This window comes from Oncorhynchus nerka, linkage group LG27 (assembly GCF_034236695.1).
Source record: "Oncorhynchus nerka isolate Pitt River linkage group LG27, Oner_Uvic_2.0, whole genome shotgun sequence".
NCBI lineage: Eukaryota > Metazoa > Chordata > Actinopteri > Salmoniformes > Salmonidae > Oncorhynchus > Oncorhynchus nerka.
Window position 1 is genome coordinate 5,883,919 of NC_088422.1, and position 18,448 is coordinate 5,902,366.

The window sequence follows — 18,448 nt, forward strand, 5'->3', positions numbered from 1 at the left end:
GCCTTGTCGCGGTTCTTTAATGAGTTGCGACAGTATGTGTGTACAGTGTGTATGTGTGTACAGTGTGTACAGTGTGTATGTGTGTACAGTGTGTACAGTGTGTACAGTGTGTATGTGTGTACAGTGTGTATGTGTGTACAGTGTGTATGTGTGTACAGTGTGTACAGTGTGTATGTGTGTACAGTGTGTATGTGTGTACAGTGTGTATGTGTGTATGTGTGTACAGTGTGTATGTGTGTACAGTGTGTATGTGTGTACAGTGTGTATGTGTGTACAGTGTGTATGTGTGTATGTGTGTGTAAATGTGTTGTCACCGTCCCCCCCCGGTCAGGTCGAATAAAGAAGGAGCGAGCTGCCCTGTCCAGGATCTCAGACGAGTCCTTAGAAAAGATCCCTGAGGAGGAAGAGGAGGAGCTTCCTGTGTTCAAGGAGCTACCGGGCGCCAAGGGGACAGACGACGCCGTGCTGCCGTTAACGGGTGGTACCGGAGGAGAGTCCACCGGAGAGCTCAACAGCCTGGCCAACGGAGGCACTGCCCTGCCCAAAGGACGTGTCTATGGTCAGTCCCATGATCAATGGTAATCTACAGGTAACTGCCAGAATAAAGGAAACACCAACATAAAGGGTCTTAATAGGGCCACCACGAGCTGCCAGAACAGCTTTAATGTGTTTAGGCATAACTTCTACAAGTGTCTGGACCTCTATTGGAGGGATGTGACACCATTCTTCCATGAGCCATTCCGTAATTTGGTATTTTGTTGATAGTGGTGGAAAACACTGTCTCAAGCGCAGCTCCAGAATCTCCCATAAGTGTTCAGTTGGGTTGAGATCTGGTGACTGACAGACACACACACCCTTTAAACCCCCTAGGCTCATTTGAGACCCCTCTTTTCAAAGTCACTGAGATCTCTTCTTCTAACCATGATAGCCAAAATAATCGGCAACTGGGCATTTTTATACATGACCCTAAGCATGATGGGATGTTTTAATTGGTTAATTAACTCCGGAATCACACCTGTGTGAAAACACCTGCTTTCAAAATACTTTGTATCCCTCATTTACTGACGTGTTTCCTTTATTCTGGCAGTTACCTGTACATATGTTACTTCTATGTGTTATATGCCCATATATGGTTATATATATATCAACACATACTGTAATTACATACAAGTACATACAGTGGGGGTTTGAAATGATTGACACCCTTGATAAAGACGAGTAAAAATGGACTATATAAAATAAATAATTCAAATATTGACATACTTTTGGGAAGGTAGTGTATGTGGACACCTGCTCTTCGAACATCTCGTTCCAAAATCATGGGCATTAATATGGAGTTGGTCCCCCCGCTTTGCTGCTATAACAGCCTCCACTCTTCTGGGAAGGCTTTCCACTAGATGTTGGAACATTGCTGCTATAACAGCCTCCACTCTTCTGGGAAGGCTTTCCACTAGATGTTGGAACATTGCTGCTATAACAGCCTCCACTCTTCTGGGAAGGCTTTCCACTAGATGTTGGAACATTGCTGCTATAACAGCCTCCACTCTTCTGGGAAGGCTTTCCACTAGATGTTGGAACATTGCTGCTATAACAGCCTCCACTCTTCTGGGAAGGCTTTCCACTAGATGTTGGAACATTGCTGCGGGGACTTGCTTCCATTCGGGCACAAGAGCATTAGTGAGGTCGGGCGATAAGGCCTGGCTCGCAGTCGGTGTTCCAATTCATCCGAAAGGTGTTCAATGGGGTTGAGGTCAGGGCTCTGTGCATGGCTGTGCAGAGCCACAGCTCGTTCTAGCTATGTTAACAGTCTAATCACATCACATTATTGTGTTGGCGAGACGGTATGGTATCGAGAATCCTCATCACCAAGTGAAGAATCTTGTAGTGGTTGTCGTTTAATGTGAAGGATTATGAAAGTCCCCCCTCTGGGAAAGGAGATTAGCTAGCTACTCTAGCTTCACAACCAAGAGGATACAAAGAGGAACAGTTTAGGTAAGTGTCCTTTTTGTCTTGTAATTTCACATTTAGAAGGTGCATTGAAACAATTGCCCTAGCATGATTCTATCATTTCTAGCACAGCCATCTAGCTAGCTAGCAAGCTATATAAATGATGAACTGAAATGATCTGCTCTCGAGGGGATCGCTATGGTAGCTAGCTATGGCTATTCTCAAGAACTCAAAAGTGCATTCAAGTGGCTTGGAAATACAATGGCATTGCAAGAGGAGTAGTAAGAAAACTTTTTTGTCATCATTTTGATGTAGCCAGCTTGACATTAGATGCAGTACAACGTTAGCTAGCTAGCTAAGATTGAGGGTAGACCACACCATTTTAGCTAGGTAACGTCAACATTAGCATTGCTATCTATTTTTGATTAACTTTGCTAGCTAATGACAACATTGCAATCCATTTAGCAACATTTGTTTCGCATTTTCTCTATTTTGCTCTGTCTGTCTGTCTCTTTCTGCCTGTCTGCCCTGTCTGTCTGTCTGCCAGCTTGTCTCCCTGTTTGTTTGCGTCTGTATGTCTGCCAGCTCTGCCTGCCTGCCCCTGTCAGTCTGCCAGCTTGTCTGTCTGTCTGCCTGTCTCCCTGTTTGTCTGCGTCTGTATGTCTGTCTGTCTGCCATCTTTCTCTGCCTGCCTGCCTGCCTGTGTCTGTCTGTCTGCCAGCTTGTCTGTCTGCCAGCTTTGCCTGCCTGTGTCTGTCTGTCTGCCAGCTTGGCTGTCTCCCTGTTTGTCTGCGTCTGTATGTCTGTCTGTCTGCCAGCTTGTCTGCCTGCTTGTCTGTCTGCCAGCTTGTCTGTCTGCCAGCTTGTCTGTCTGCCAGCTTGTCTGTCTGCCTGTCTCCCTGTTTGTCTGTCTCCCTGTTTGTCTGTCTGCCAGCCTGTCTGCCAGCTTGTCTGTCTGTCTTGGCCTTCCAGATGTGGCTGGAGGAGTGGTGGTGGCCACTGGAGGTCAACTTTAATACTGGATCACATGTAGGAGGAGCTTATCATCATGACGTTAATCTATAATAGCTAATAACAACTATCCTATATTAGGTACTACTACAGTGCTATCTAGCTAGCTAGTACATGTACATATGGATTTACAATGCTAATCATATTTCATTAATATACAGGGTCCACTTTGACCCAAGGGAACAATCCAGACTCAGAATTCGCAAAAGGTAAGATCATAATGAATACTAGAATTATATGGACAGAGTGGACCTGATCCTAGATCAGCATTCCTACTCTGATGGTGAATTGTCTCTCTACCTCATCCTGTCTATACCTTCAGATTGACTCTCTGGTCCATGATTAGTAGATGTGGTTGAGTGGACATACGGATCTGGGCTTAGCCTAGCGACAGCATCTCTTCTCAACTATTGGCCAGGATTTATTTGTTTATTTATTTGACATCCAATCACCATGAGCGATGCTTTATTCTACATTCAACACTTCCATTGCAGGAGAGGTGAGCACCTATCAGATCCTCCTGCTGTCCTTGACCCCACCCCCCTTGAGGCCCGGGAAGAAGTCCGCCAGCAGAATTCGGAGCCAAGTTCATCGCCATGCAACGCTCTACTGACCGAGGTAGACAATGCTTTGAGTAGCAACTGACTGACAAGTAGTCAGAGACACACTTGACTTGACCTTATATTGACATCACACGACATACAGATACGCTCCCTTTCCTTCCCATTCATCTCCCCCTGTCTACACCCTAGGTGTCACGTGGTCTCCTATCTCCTTCATAGTGGCCTCAGCTGGACCGCACCGCATCACCTCTTGGTCGAGCCAGACGAATCAAGAGCTTCGGCCCGGACCCGGCTTTGGCTAAGAGGAGATTGTAAACTGTAACCCACCTGGAAGCCAAATCCGGGCCCGGGCTGAAGCTCTTGATTCGTCTGGCTCGACCAAGAGGTGATGCGGGGCGGCAGGGTAGCCTAGTGGTTAGAGCATTGGACTAGTTACCGAAAGGTTGCAAGTTCAAATCCCGAGCTGACAAGGTACAAAATCTGTCGTTCTGCCCCTGAACAGGCAGTTAACCCACTGTTCCTAGGCCGTCATTGAAAATAAGAATTTGTTCTTAACTAACTTGCCCGGTTAAATAAAGGTAAAATAAAATGTTAAAAAAGATTACATTCTAAATTAAATGTTCGTCATGGTTACAACAGTGAATGATTCCAATCCTACAGGGAACAGTACCAGAGACTGTAAGGGGGATGTTGCCTGGTTTGAAGTTTAAACCAGTTATTTTTTTAATATATATATATATATATTTTTTTTTTATATAGTTTATTGGTTTAGGGTTCATCTAATCCCATCCTAACAGTGTGCCTTTTCAATTAATCTATTTAGTTTTCCCGACCCTCAGGAGACTATGAGAAGGGAGTGGGCCACCTGACCAACACCACTGCTGTGATTGGTTCACCTCCAGCAGATCCTTTTAGTTGTTCCAGTTGACCTGTCTTTTAGATCCTGCTGAAACGGTCCACTGTCAGCCAGGTGACGAAGTCCAGAGAGGTTCTTAAGACACCGCATCTCAGTGCTAGAGGTGTCACTACAGGCCCTGGTTCAATTACCGGGCTGTATGACAACCGGCTGTGATCCGGAGTCCAATAGGGCGGCGCACAATTGGCCCAGCGTCGTCCGGGTTAAGAGAGAGTTTGGCCTGAAGGGGGGGTAGGCCTTCATTGTAAAATAAGCATCTGTGTTTAACTGACTTGCCTAAATTAAATGAAGGTTAAATAAAAACGTTCTCCCATGGACAGGAAAGGCTGTTGCGGCACGGACATATCTGACATTTTATGGTGAAAATATGAATATTATATATTATATTATTATATATAATATTAAAATGGCAACTATGGACAAGACTTTTTAAGGCCATGTTTCCCTGTCCATCCAGAATCTGTAATACAGTCTGGGGGGGCTGTTATATATGGTCTAAATTAGGAGCTTCATCCTCACCTTGAGGGGGGCTATTATATACAGTCTAAGTTAGGATCTTCATCCTCACCTTGAGGGGGGTCTATTATATACAGTCTAAGTTAGGATCTTCATCCTCACCTTGAGGGGGGCTATTATATACAGTCTAAGTTAGGATCTTAAGCCTCACCTTGAGGGGGGCTATTATATACAGTCTAAGTTAGGATCTCCATCCTCACCTTGAGGGGGGCTATTATATACAGTCTAAGTTAGGATCTTCATCCTCACCTTGGGGGGGGCTATTATATACAGTCTAAGTTAGGATCTTCATCCTCACCTTGGGGGGGCTATTATATACAGTCTAAGTTAGGATCTCCATCCTCATCTGGGGGGGTCTAAGTTAGGATCTCCATCCTCATCTGGGGGGGCTATTATACAGTTTAGCTCAGTTCTGACACGCCCCCAACATACAGCATAAGCCACTGTTTTATCATGACGATGTATATGCTAAATGATGTGCTTCTATGTCCCTTCTAGAAACCACAAACCTTCCTTCCGACCAGAACTGTCCTGCAGGACTCGACTCCCAGTTACTGAGATTCCACTCCAACCAACAGTGTTTCGTTGTCTGAACATTTTAACCACCGTCCGTCCTACCATGATATGAGCATCTTACTTAAACTACTGTTTCTCTCTCTTTCTCAGTTCACTACGTCTGTATAACCTGCAGTCCACCCTGGGTTTTGGGGGGGGTCGTGCACCTTTGTTAGGGCAGTGCAGGGAACAGGAGGCTGTCCGTGGCGCTTGGCTCCAAGAAACGAGCATCGGTTCCAAACTGCAAACGTCAGAAGCTGTGGAGCTCTGGTTGGAGATCGTCGTCGCGTCCGTCCTAAGTTTGCATTGCATTCAGGGTTGTCGGCTATCGTTGCTGTCGTTGCTATCGTTGTTATTGCTGCTATCGTTGCTGTCGTTGTTGTCGTTGTTGTCGCTGCTGTCGTTGTTATCGCTGCTGTCGTTGTTATCGTTGCTATCGTTATCGTTGCTATCGTTGCTATCGTTATCATTGCTATCGTTACCGTTGTTATCGTTGCTGTCGTTATCGCTGCTGTCGTTGTTATCGTTGCTGTCGTTGCTATCGTTTCTATCGTTGCTATCGTTATCGTTGCTATCGTTACCGTTGTTATCGTTGCTATCGTTATCGTTGCTATCATTGCTAGCATTTCTATCGTTGCTATCGTTGTCGTTGCTATCGTTACCGTTGTTATCGTTGCTATCGTTATCGTTGCTGTCATTGCTATCGTTGTTGTGATGGTGGCTTCGGTATATGATATGTAACATAACTTATTGCTTTGTAATCCCAGCTATTTAAAGTATTGATTGAGTAGGGCACAAGCCACCATCCGGGTAGTCTCAGACACACAGACCAAAGTCGCAGCAGTGACTAGGTCTGGGATGAATAAGAAGACTCTATTGGACACTTTGAAAAAGGGAGGAAAGAATATTCCTCTTCAGACTGACAACTCTCCCAACCAATCATACGTTTGGGTGGGTGGTGCTTAAAATGCAGGCAGCAATTATAGGGGAAATCGATTATTGGAGTTGGTACCGGATGAAAAAGGAACCGCCTCCCGGGCGTGAACCAAATGCCCAATTCAAAGCACACGGCAAAGTCAGCTCAAAACAAAAAAAGTGATGTAGCCTAGACTAGACTGATCACGCGTAGTAATGAATAGGATTCACATGCAAAAAAAAAGTGATTGCTTTTGATTTTTTTTTAAATAATAAAAAAATAAAACGCTTTCTACCTCCCCTCAATGAAAAGTAGTTTGAAAATGTTTGAAAATGTTAACATACGACATCTCGTGTCTGGATGACACACCGCGCTCCTTGTTGACAACATGGCCGAGCGGCGCAGATTACTGTTCTATTTGAGAAGGGTGTTCCTCCCTCACCAATTTGGCCCACGTCACGTCACAGGCTATAGACCTGGTGCACCGCGCTTCAGGTTAATAGAATTCACTGATTTGTGTTTGTTGCTAGGGCAACGAGCGGATGTCCCAACTCCTCCCGACCCGGAACTCCGGGATGTTATGGGAAGCAACCCGTCTGTCTAGAGACGACTACCATCCGGGGATTATTAATTCATGACTGTTAGTACTGGCTAACAAACTGAAAAAGTGCCTGTGGTTTTAATCTTGTAACTTAAAAGAGAAATTTGTAATAAAATGATATATATTTTTGATCATGTGTTGTCTGGTCTATTGTAATGCTCAGAACTCATGATCCAACTCAATAGGTAGTAGCCTGTCACGAACATGCCTTCCTATGGTTGAAGTGTTCACCCCTCAGTAAACAGGAACTGCCATTTTAGGTAACCCTATAAGGCCGCAGGTGTTACATAGTCATATGGACAATAAAGTATTCTGTAAATATAATTACAATACAGAAATGAACGTGGTCTTCATTGAAGTTCTGTCAATCTTATGTTGGATACCATATTTATGAAAACCTAGTTGTGCACTTCTTAAATTGTAACACCAGTGCATTTTTAGGGTAAGAATGTTAGGGTAAGAATGTTAGGGTAAAATTGTTTGGGTAAAAATGTTGGGGTAAGAATGTTGGGGTAAGAATGTTGGGTAAGAATATTTGGGTAAGAATGTTAGGGTAAGAATGTTGGGGTAAGAATGTTGGGGTAAGAATGTTAGGGTAAGAATGTTAGGGTAAGAATGGGTAAGAATGTTAGGGTAAGAATGGGTAAGAATTTTTAGGGTACGAATGGGTAAGAATGTTAGGGTAAGAATGGGTAAGAATGTTAGGGTAAGAATGTTATATTATACTACCCACCACTGCGACCTGCATGCTCTTGTCGGCTGGCCCTCGCATATTTGTCGCAAAACCCACTGGCTCCAGGTCATCTATAAGTCTTTGCTAGGTAAAGCCCTGTCTTATCTCAGCTCAATGGTCACCATAGCAACACCCACCTGTAGCACGCGCTCCAGCAGATATATTTCACTGGTCATCCCCAAAACCTACACCTTCTTTGGCCGCTTTTCCTTCCAGTTCTCTGCTGCCAATGACTGGAACGAATTGCAAAAATCACGGAAGCTGGAGACTTACATCTCCCTCTCTAACTTTAAGCACCAGCTGTCAGAGCAGCTTACCGATTCACTGCACCTGTACACAGCCCATCTGTAAATAGCCCACCCAACTACCTCATCCCCGTGTTGTTATTGTGATGGCAGGAGGATACGAGTAAAGGGCGCTGCCTAGCAACCATCAAGAGTTTAAGACCTTTAAGAGCGTACTGCGTTCCAATTCCACCTCAACATTACGGCTACATTTCATACGAAGCCATAGGCAGAACTTTACCGCAATCGTGATCGGAAATAAAAGTAGAGGCGTTGTCGCCGGCAATAAAGCAAAGTAAAGTCGTCAGGATGATGATGTTGGCAGAAAAATGTCTTGGTTTGAAATCTCCAAGGTTACCAAGGGGAGATGTAAGTCTCCAGCTTCCGTGATTTTTGCAATTCGTTCCAGTCATTGGCAGCAGAGAACTGGAAGGAAAAGTTAACTTAACTTGATTGTTTAACTGTTCAGATTGGGGCATGACAAATCAATGAAATAACACAACTAATGATATCCATTAGTTGTGTTATTTACATTCCACCTCACACAACCTTTTATTTTTTATTTTTTTATTTTACCCCTTTTTTCTCCCCAATTTCGTGGTATCCAATTGTTAGGAGCTACTTACTATCTTGTCTCATCACTCACAACTCCCGTATGGGCTCGGGAGATACGAAGGTTGAAAGTCATGCGTCCTCCGATACACAACCCAACCAAGCCGTACTGCTTCTTAACACAGCGTGCATCCAACCCGGAAGCCAGCCGCACCAATGTGTCGGGGGAAACACTATGCACCTGGCAACCTTGGTTAGCGCGCACTGCTCCCGGCCAGCCACAGGAGTCACAGGTGCGTGATGAGACAAGGAAATCCCTACCGGCCAAGCCCTCCCTAACCCGGACGATGCTGGGCCAATTGTACGTCGCCCCACGGACCTCCCGGTCGCTGCCGGTTACGACAGAGCCTGGGTGCGAACCCAGAGTCTCTCGTGGCACAGCTGGTGCTGCAGTTCAGCGCCCTTGACCACTGCGCCACCCGGGAGGCCCCTCCTCACACAACCTTTTTGCGTTGACGGAAAAGAACAACTTGAATGTAGGATTTCCCCCCCCGTTGTGAAGTAAGATGCATCTTCTTTCAAACAACATCCATTGTTAATTAAAGCAAACAGCACTGGAGGGGCAGAGTGTAAACAAACAAACGCACTGGAGGGGCAGAGTGTAAACAAACAAACGCACTGGAAGGGCAGAGAGTAAACAAACAAACGCACTGGAGGGGCAGAGTGTAAACAAACAAACGCACTGGAAGGGCAGAGAGTAAACAAACAAACGCACTGGAAGGGCAGAGTGTAAACAAACAAACGCACTGGAAGGGCAGAGTGTAAACAAACAAACGCACTGGAAGGGCAGAGTGTAAACAAACAAACGCACTGGAGGGGCAGAGAGTAAACAAACAAACGCACTGGAGGGGCAGAGCAAGCAGGTGGTTTCCATTAGTCACAAAGTCAAAACTATCTATATTGTAAAAATTCATAAACAAAAATGTGCTTTTTTTTTATCCCCCCCAAAAATGTACACACCTGTTAATTGAAATGCATTCCGGGTGACTACCTCATGAAGTTGGTTGAGAGAATGCCAAGAGTGTGCAAAGCTATCATCAAGGCAAAGGGTGGCTACTTTGAAGAATCTAAAATGTATATGTTGATTTGTGGAACACTTTTTGGGTTGCTACATGATTCCATATGTGTTATTTCATAGTTGTGATGTCTTCACTATTATTCTACAACGTACAAAAGAAAAAGAAAAAAAATTGAATGAGTAGGTGTGTCCAGACTTTTGACTGGTATCGTATGTGGCCATAAATTATTTTTCTGTATGGGGTTGGCCCACTGAGCTACAGCCTGGGAAGCCTTAAGGTCGCAGACAACACTGCTCATCACGCAAGTAGTTCACTGTAGAACCACCTTTTCTAAACCTATATTTTATAGTGTAGTATTGTATTTAGTATATTATAGTATTTCTTATAGTATAGTATTTGTTATATCCTTAGTTCTGTATAGCTCTCCCCCTCTCAAGGGCAGACCCACGCCATGCATATACACTGAGTATACCAAACATTAAGAACACCTTCCTAATATGGAGTTGCACCCCTCCCCTTTCCCCTCAGAACAGCCTCAATTCGTCGGGCCATGGACTCTACAAGGTGTTGAAAGGATTCCACAGGGATGCTGGTCCCATGTTGACTCCAATGCTTCACACAGTTGTGTCAAGTTGTCTGGATGTCCTTTGAGTGGTGGACCATTCTTGATACACACGAGAAACTGTTGGGTGTGAAAAACCCAGCAGCGTTGCAGTTCTTTACACAATCCGGTGTGCCTGGCACCTACTACCATACCCTGTTCTAAGGCACTTACATATTTTGCCCATTCACCCTCTCTCTGAATGGCACACGTACACAATCCATGTCTCAATTGTCTCAAGGCTTAAAAATCCTTCTCTAACCTGTCTCCTCCCCTTCATCTACACTGATTGAAGTGGATTTAACATCAATAAGGGACCATAGCTTTCACCTGGTCAGTCTGTCATGGAAAGAGCAGGTGTTCATAATGTTTTGTGCACTCAGTTAATATGATAATATTGTCGTATTAGTATAGTATTTCTATGTAATATATAATATAAGTGTTGTATTGCTCACCCCCCCTCCTCCTCTCCTCAGGACGAACCCACTCCATGACCAACGGTACTCTGTCCATGTCCAAGTCCCCACTGTCCAACGGCAGCTTCACCTTCGGAGGGGAACACATCCGCAGCGACGGCCAGGTGTACCACACGGTTCACAAGGATTCTGGTCTCTACAAAGACCTGCTCCACAAGATCCACCTGGGACGACTGGAGGACGACAACCCCGCCCCCACGCCAGACAACAACTACCGCCTGCTGCGTCGCAACAACAGTTACACCTGCTACACGGCCGCCATCTGTGGCATGCCGGTCCAGCCGCTGCTCCGTTCCGAGTCCCGCGAGGCCCGAGAGGCCCGAGAGGACAGCGAGAAGCTGGTGGGGGAAGGGGAGAGGTCGGGGAGCGTGTCCTTTACCAAGAAGAGAGTTCGCTATGATAGTTACTCGTCGTACTGTAACGCCGTGGCGGAGGCCGAGATCGAGGCGGAGGAGGGCGGCGTGGAGATGAAGCTGGCGTCAGATCTAGGGGGCGAGGAGGCAGGGGCGCCGGGTGCTCCTGTCCCGCTGGATGACTCCGCAGAAGAGGATGAAGGGGATAAGGACAAACCGACCGTCTACCTGCTCTTCCACTTCCTGCAGATCCTCACTGCATGCTTCGGATCTTTTGCTCACGGAGGCAATGACGTCAGGTGACTAGGATTGATAAATTCCTCAAACTTTCCCGAAAGTTCCCAGGTGTTCCAGAATTCTTTTTTTTTCTTCACAGAATTTTCAAAGTTTCCAGAATTTTCCAACCCTACAGCTGACTACCAGTCAACACAACACAATTACTATTCCATGTCTTCACACAACTACAACCTTTGCTAACATTCACCTCATTTGCCATATAATCCAATAACCTAGTGTCAAACAGAAAGGAAGCTACCTGACACGACTTCCCTCTCAAACAGAAAGGAAACTACCTGACACGACTTCCCTCTCAAACAGAAAGGAAACTACCTGACACGACTTCCCTCTCAAACAGAAAGGAAACTACCTGACACGACTTCCCTCTCAAACAGAAAGGAAACTACCTGACACGACTTCCCTCTCAAACAGAAAGGAAACTACCTGACACCGACTTCCCTCTCAAACAGAAAGGAAACTACCTGACACGACTTCCCTCTCAAACAGAAAGGAAACTACCTGACACGACTTCCCCTCTCAAACAGAAAGGAAACTACCTGACACCGACTTCCCTCTCAAACAGAAAGGAAACTACCTGACAAAAACAGAAAGGAAACTACCTGACACCGACTTCCCTCTCAAACAGAAAGGAAACTACCTGACACGACTTCCCTCTCAAACAGAAAGGAAACTACCTGACACGACTTCCCCTCTCAAACAGAAAGGAAACTACCTGACACCGACTTCCCTCTCAAACAGAAAGGAAACTACCTGACACGACTTCCCTCTCAAACAGAAAGGAAACTACCTGACACGACTTCCCTCTCAAACAGAAAGGAAACTACCTGACACGACTTCCCTCTCAAACAGAAAGGAAACTACCTGACACGACTTCCCTCTCAAACAGAAAGGAAACTACCTGACACGACTTCCCTCTCAAACAGAAAGGGAAACTACCTGACACGACTTCCCTCTCAAACAGAAAGGAAACTACCTGACACGACTTCCCTCTCAAACAGAAAGGGAAACTACCTGACACGACTTCCCTCTCAAACAGAAAGGAAGCTACCTGACACGACTTCCCTCTCAAACAGAAGGGAAACTACCTGACACGACTTCCCCTCTCAAACAGAAAGGAAACTACCTGACACCGACTTCCCTCTCAAACAGAAAGGAAACTACCTGACACCGACTTCCCTCTCAAACAGAAAGGGAAACTACCTGACACGACTTCCCTCTCAAACAGAAAGGGAAGCTACCTGACACGACTTCCCTCTCAAACAGAAAGGGAAACTACCTGACACGACTTCCCTCTCAAACAGAAAGGGAAACTACCTGACACGACTTCCCTCTCAAACAGAAAGGAAACTACCTGACACGACTTCCCTCTCAAACAGAAAGGGAAGCTACCTGACACGACTTCCCTCTCAAACAGAAAGGGAAACTACCTGACACGACTTCCTCTCAAACAGAAAGGAAACTACCTGACACGACGTCCCTCTCAAACAGAAGGGAAACTACCTGACACGACTTCCTCTCAAACAGAAAGGAAGCTACCTGACACGACTTCCCTCTCAAACAGAAAGGAAACTACCTGACACGACTTCCTCTCAAACAGAAAGGAAACTACCTGACACGACTTCCCTCTCAAACAGAAAGGAAACTACCTGACACGACTTCCCTCTCAAACAGAAAGGAAGCTACCTGACACGACTTCCCTCTCAAACAGAAGGAAACTTCACGACTTCCCCTCTCAAACAGAAAGGAAACTACCTGACACGACTTCCCTCTCAAACAGAAAGGAAACTACCTGACACCGACTTCCCTCTCAAACAGAAAGGAAACTACCTGACACGACTTCCCTCTCAAACAGAAAGGAAGCTACCTGACACGACTTCCCTCTCAAACAGAAAGGGAAACTACCTGACACGACTTCCCTCTCAAACAGAAAGGGAAACTACCTGACACGACTTCCCTCTCAAACAGAAAGGAAACTACCTGACACGACTTCCCTCTCAAACAGAAAGGGAAGCTACCTGACACGACTTCCCTCTCAAACAGAAAGGGAAACTACCTGACACGACTTCCCTCTCAAACAGAAAGGGAAACTACCTGACACGACGTCCCTCTCAAACAGAAGGGAAACTACCTGACACGACTTCCCTCTCAAACAGAAAGGAAGCTACCTGACACGACTTCCCTCTCAAACAGAAAGGGAAACTACCTGACACGACTTCCCTCTCAAACAGAAAGGAAACTACCTGACACGACTTCCCCTCTCAAACAGAAAGGAAACTACCTGACACCGACTTCCCTCTCAAACAGAAAGGAAACTACCTGACACGACTTCCCTCTCAAACAGAAAGGAAACTACCTGACACCGACTTCCCTCTCAAACAGAAAGGAAACTACCTGACACGACTTCCCTCTCAAACAGAAAGGAAGCTACCTGACACCGACTTCCCTCTCAAACAGAAAGGAAACTACCTGACACGACTTCCCTCTCAAACAGAAAGGGAAACTACCTGACACGACTTCCCTCTCCCACTGCAACCTGCCATATCATGTTATTCACAAAACTATAAGTTCTAATGAGTTATTCATAAATCTGTCATTCTATATCCTCTACCCCCCCCCGCAGTAACGCCATCGGCCCATTGGTGGCGCTGTGGATGATCTATGAACAAGGCGGGGTGATGCAGGACGCCGCCACCCCCATCTGGTTGCTGTTCTACGGGGGCGTTGGAATCTGTTGCGGCCTCTGGGTGTGGGGGCGCCGGGTGATCCAAACCATGGGGAAGGACCTCACCCCCATCACACCTTCCAGGTGAGAGAAGGGACGGGCGAGGGGGGGGGGGGGGAAGTGGGGTGGGGTGGGGAGTTGGATGTGGCTGGGTGGGTGGCTGGCTGGGTGGGTGGCTGGCTGGCTGGGTGGCTGGCTGGCTGGGTGGGTGTGTGGGTGGCTGGCTGGCTGGCTGGCTGGGTGGGTGGGTACTCACTCATACACTGAATCATATACTCACTCATACACTGAATCATATAGTCACTCATACACTGAATCATATACTCACTCATACACTGAATCATATAGTCACTCATACACTGAATCATATACTCACTCATACACTGAATCATATACTCACTCATACACTGAATCATATACTCACTCATACACTGAATCATATACTCACTCATACACTGAATCATATAGTCATTCATATATTCACTGAACAAAAATATAAATGCAACATGCACCCATTTCCAAGATTTTAAAGAGTTACTGTTCATATATGAAATCAGTCAATTTAAATAGATTCATTAGGTCCAAATCTATGGATTTATGACTGAGAATACAGAGATGCATCTGTTGGACACAGATACCTTTAAAATAAGTAGGGGTGTGGATCAGAAAACCAGTCAGTATCTGGTGTGGATTAGAAAACCAGTCAGTATCTGGTGTGGATCAGAAAACCAGTCAGTATCTGGTGTGGATCAGAGAACCAGTCAGTATCTGGTGTGGATCAGAAAACCAGTCAGTATCTGGTGTGGATTAGAAAACCAATCAGTATCTGGTGTGGATCAGAGAACCAGTCAGTATCTGGTGTGGATCAGAAAACCAGTCAGTATCTGGTGTGGATTAGAAAACCAGTCAGTATCTGGTGTGGATCAGAAAACCAGTCAGTATCTGGTGTGGATTAGAAAACCAGTCAGTATCTGGTGTGGATTAGAAAACCAGTCAGTATCTGGTGTGGATTAGAAAACCAGTCAGTATCTGCTGTGGATCAGAAAACCAGTCAGTATCTGGTGTGGATTAGAAAACCAGTCAGTATCTGGTGTGGATCAGAGAACCAGTCAGTATCTGGTGTGGATTAGAAAACCAGTCAGTATCTGGTGTGACCATTTGCCTCATGCAACGCAACACATCTCCTTCTCATAGAGTTGATCAGGCTGTTTGATTGTGGCCTGTGGAATGTTGTCCCACTCCTCTTCAATGGCTGTGTGAAGTTGCTGGATATTGGCGGGAACTGGAACAGGCTGTCGTACACGTCGATCCAGAGCATCCCAAACATGCTCAATGGGTGACACGTCTGGTGAGTATACAGGCCATGGAAGAACTGGGACATTTTCAGCTTCCGGGAATTGTGTACAGATCCTTGCGACATGGGGCCGTGCAATATCATGCTGAAACATGAGGTGATGGAGGAGGATGAATGGGGTGACAATGGGCCTCAGGATCTCGTCACGGTGCATTCAAATTGCCCCAACACCACCATACCATAACCCCAACACCACCATACCATAACCCCCCCCCACCACCATACCATAACCCCCCCACCACCACCATACCCTAACCCCCCCACCACCATACCATAACCCCCCACCACCATACCATAACCCCCCACCACCATACCATAACCCCAACACCACCACCATACCATAACCCCAACACCACCACCATACCATAACCCCCACCACCATACCATAACCCCACCACCACCATACCATAACCCCCACCCCCACCACCATACCATAACCCCACCACCACCATACCATAACCCCCACCACCATACCATAACCCCACCACCACCATACCATAACCCCACCCCCACCATACCATAACCCCCACCACCATACCATAACCCCCCACCACCATACCATAACCCCCACCCCCCACCACTATACCATAACCCCACCACCACCATACCATAACCCCAACACCACCATACCATAACCCCCCACCACCATACCATAACCCCCCACCACCATACCATAACCCCCACCACCATACCATAACCCCCACCCCCCACCACTATACCATAACCCCAACACCACCATACCATAACCCCCCACCACTATACCATAACCCCCCACCACTATACCATAACCCCAACACCACCATACCATAACCCCAACACCAACATACCATAACCCCAACACCACCATACCATAACCCCAACACCACCATACCATAACCCCAACACCACCATACCATATCCCAACACCACCATACCATAACCCCCACCACCATACCATAACCCCAACACCACCATACCATAACCCCAACACCACCATACCATAACCCCCACCACCATACCATAACCCCAACACCACCATACCATAACCCCCCACCACCATACCATAACCCCAACACCACCATACCATAACCCCCCACCACCATACCATAACCCCAACACCACCATACCATAACCCCACCACCACCATACCATAACCCCAACACCACCATACCATAACCCCACCACCACCACCACCACCACCATACCATAACCCCAACACCACCATACCATAACCCCAACACCACCATACCATAACCCCAACACCACCATACCATAACCCCAACACCACCATACCATAACCCCAACACCACCATACCATAACCCCCCACCACCATACCATACCCCAACACTACCATACCATAACCCCACCACCACCATGCCATAACCCCCCACCACCATACCATAACCCCCCACCACCATACCATAACCCCACCACCACCACCATACCATAACCCCCCACCACCATACCATAACTCCCCCCCACCACCATACCATAACCCCCCACCACCATACCATAACCCCCCCCACCACCATACCATAACCCCCCACCACCATACCATAACCCCACCACCACCACCATACCATAACCCCCACCACCATACCATAACCCCACCACCACCACCATACCATAACCCCAACACCACCATACCATAACCCCCCACCACCATACCATAACCCCCCACCACCACCATACCATAACCCCACCACCATACCATAACCCCCCACCACCACCATACCATAAGCCCAACACCACCATACCATAACCCCCCACCACCATACCATAACCCCCCACCACCACCATACCATAACCCCACCACCACCACCATACCATAACCCCCCCCACCACCATACCATAACCCCAACACCACCATACCATAACCCCCAACACCATACCATAACCCCCCACCACCATACCATAACCCCCCCCACCACCATACCATAACCCCACCACCATACCATAACCCCCCCCACCACCATACCATAACCCCCCACCACCATACCATAACCCCCACCACCATACCATAACCCCAACACTACCACCATACCATAACCCCAACACCACCACCATACCATAACCCCCACCACCATACCATAATCCCAACACCACCATACCATAACCCCAACACCACCACCATACCATAACCCCAACACCACCACCATACCATAACCCCAACACCACCACCATACCATAACCCCACCACCACCATACCATAACCCCCCACCACCATACCATAACCCCACCACCACCATACCATAACCCCAACACCACCATACCATAACCCCAACACCACCATACCATAACCCCCCACCACCACCATACCATAACCCCACCACCACCATACCATAACCCCAACACCACCATACCATAACCCCCCACCACCATACCATAACCCCAACACCACCACCATACCATAACCCCCACCACCATACCATAACCCCAACACTACCACCATACCATAACCCCAACACCACCACCATACCATAACCCCTCCACCACCATACCATAACCCCAACACCACCATACCATAACCCCAACACCACCATACCATAACCCCAACACCACCATACCATAACCCCCACCACCATACCATAACCCCACCACCACCATACCATAACCCCTCCACCACCATACCATAACCCCCCACCACCATACCATAACCCCCCCCCACCACCATACCATAACCCCCCCACCACCATACCATAACCCCACCACCACCACCATACCATAACCCCCCACCACCACCATACCATAACCCCACCACCACCACCATACCATAACCCCAACACCACCATACCATAACCCCCCACCACCATACCATAACCCCCCCACCACCACCATACCATAACCCCACCACCACCACCATACCATAACCCCCCACCACCACCATACCATAACCCCAACACCACCATACCATAACCCCACCACCACCATACCATAACCCCCCACCACCACCATACCATAACCCCCCCCACCACCACCATACCATAACCCC

The 18,448-nt window shown here is 47.2% G+C and overlaps 1 protein-coding gene across 3 annotated transcripts in view; it reads left to right on the forward strand.

The window, feature by feature from the left end:
* The window catches only part of LOC115126056 (sodium-dependent phosphate transporter 2-like), a 195,322-nt gene that overhangs the window by 150,511 nt on the left and 26,363 nt on the right, over window positions 1-18,448 (forward strand). For all 3 annotated transcript variants that reach the window (XM_065011339.1, XM_065011341.1, XM_065011340.1), the window contains exons 7-9: window positions 332-559; window positions 10,751-11,402; window positions 14,021-14,206. In XM_065011339.1, the coding sequence (XP_064867411.1) occupies window positions 332-559; window positions 10,751-11,402; window positions 14,021-14,206 (1,066 nt within the window). The remainder of the gene's footprint in view (window positions 1-331; window positions 560-10,750; window positions 11,403-14,020; window positions 14,207-18,448) is intronic.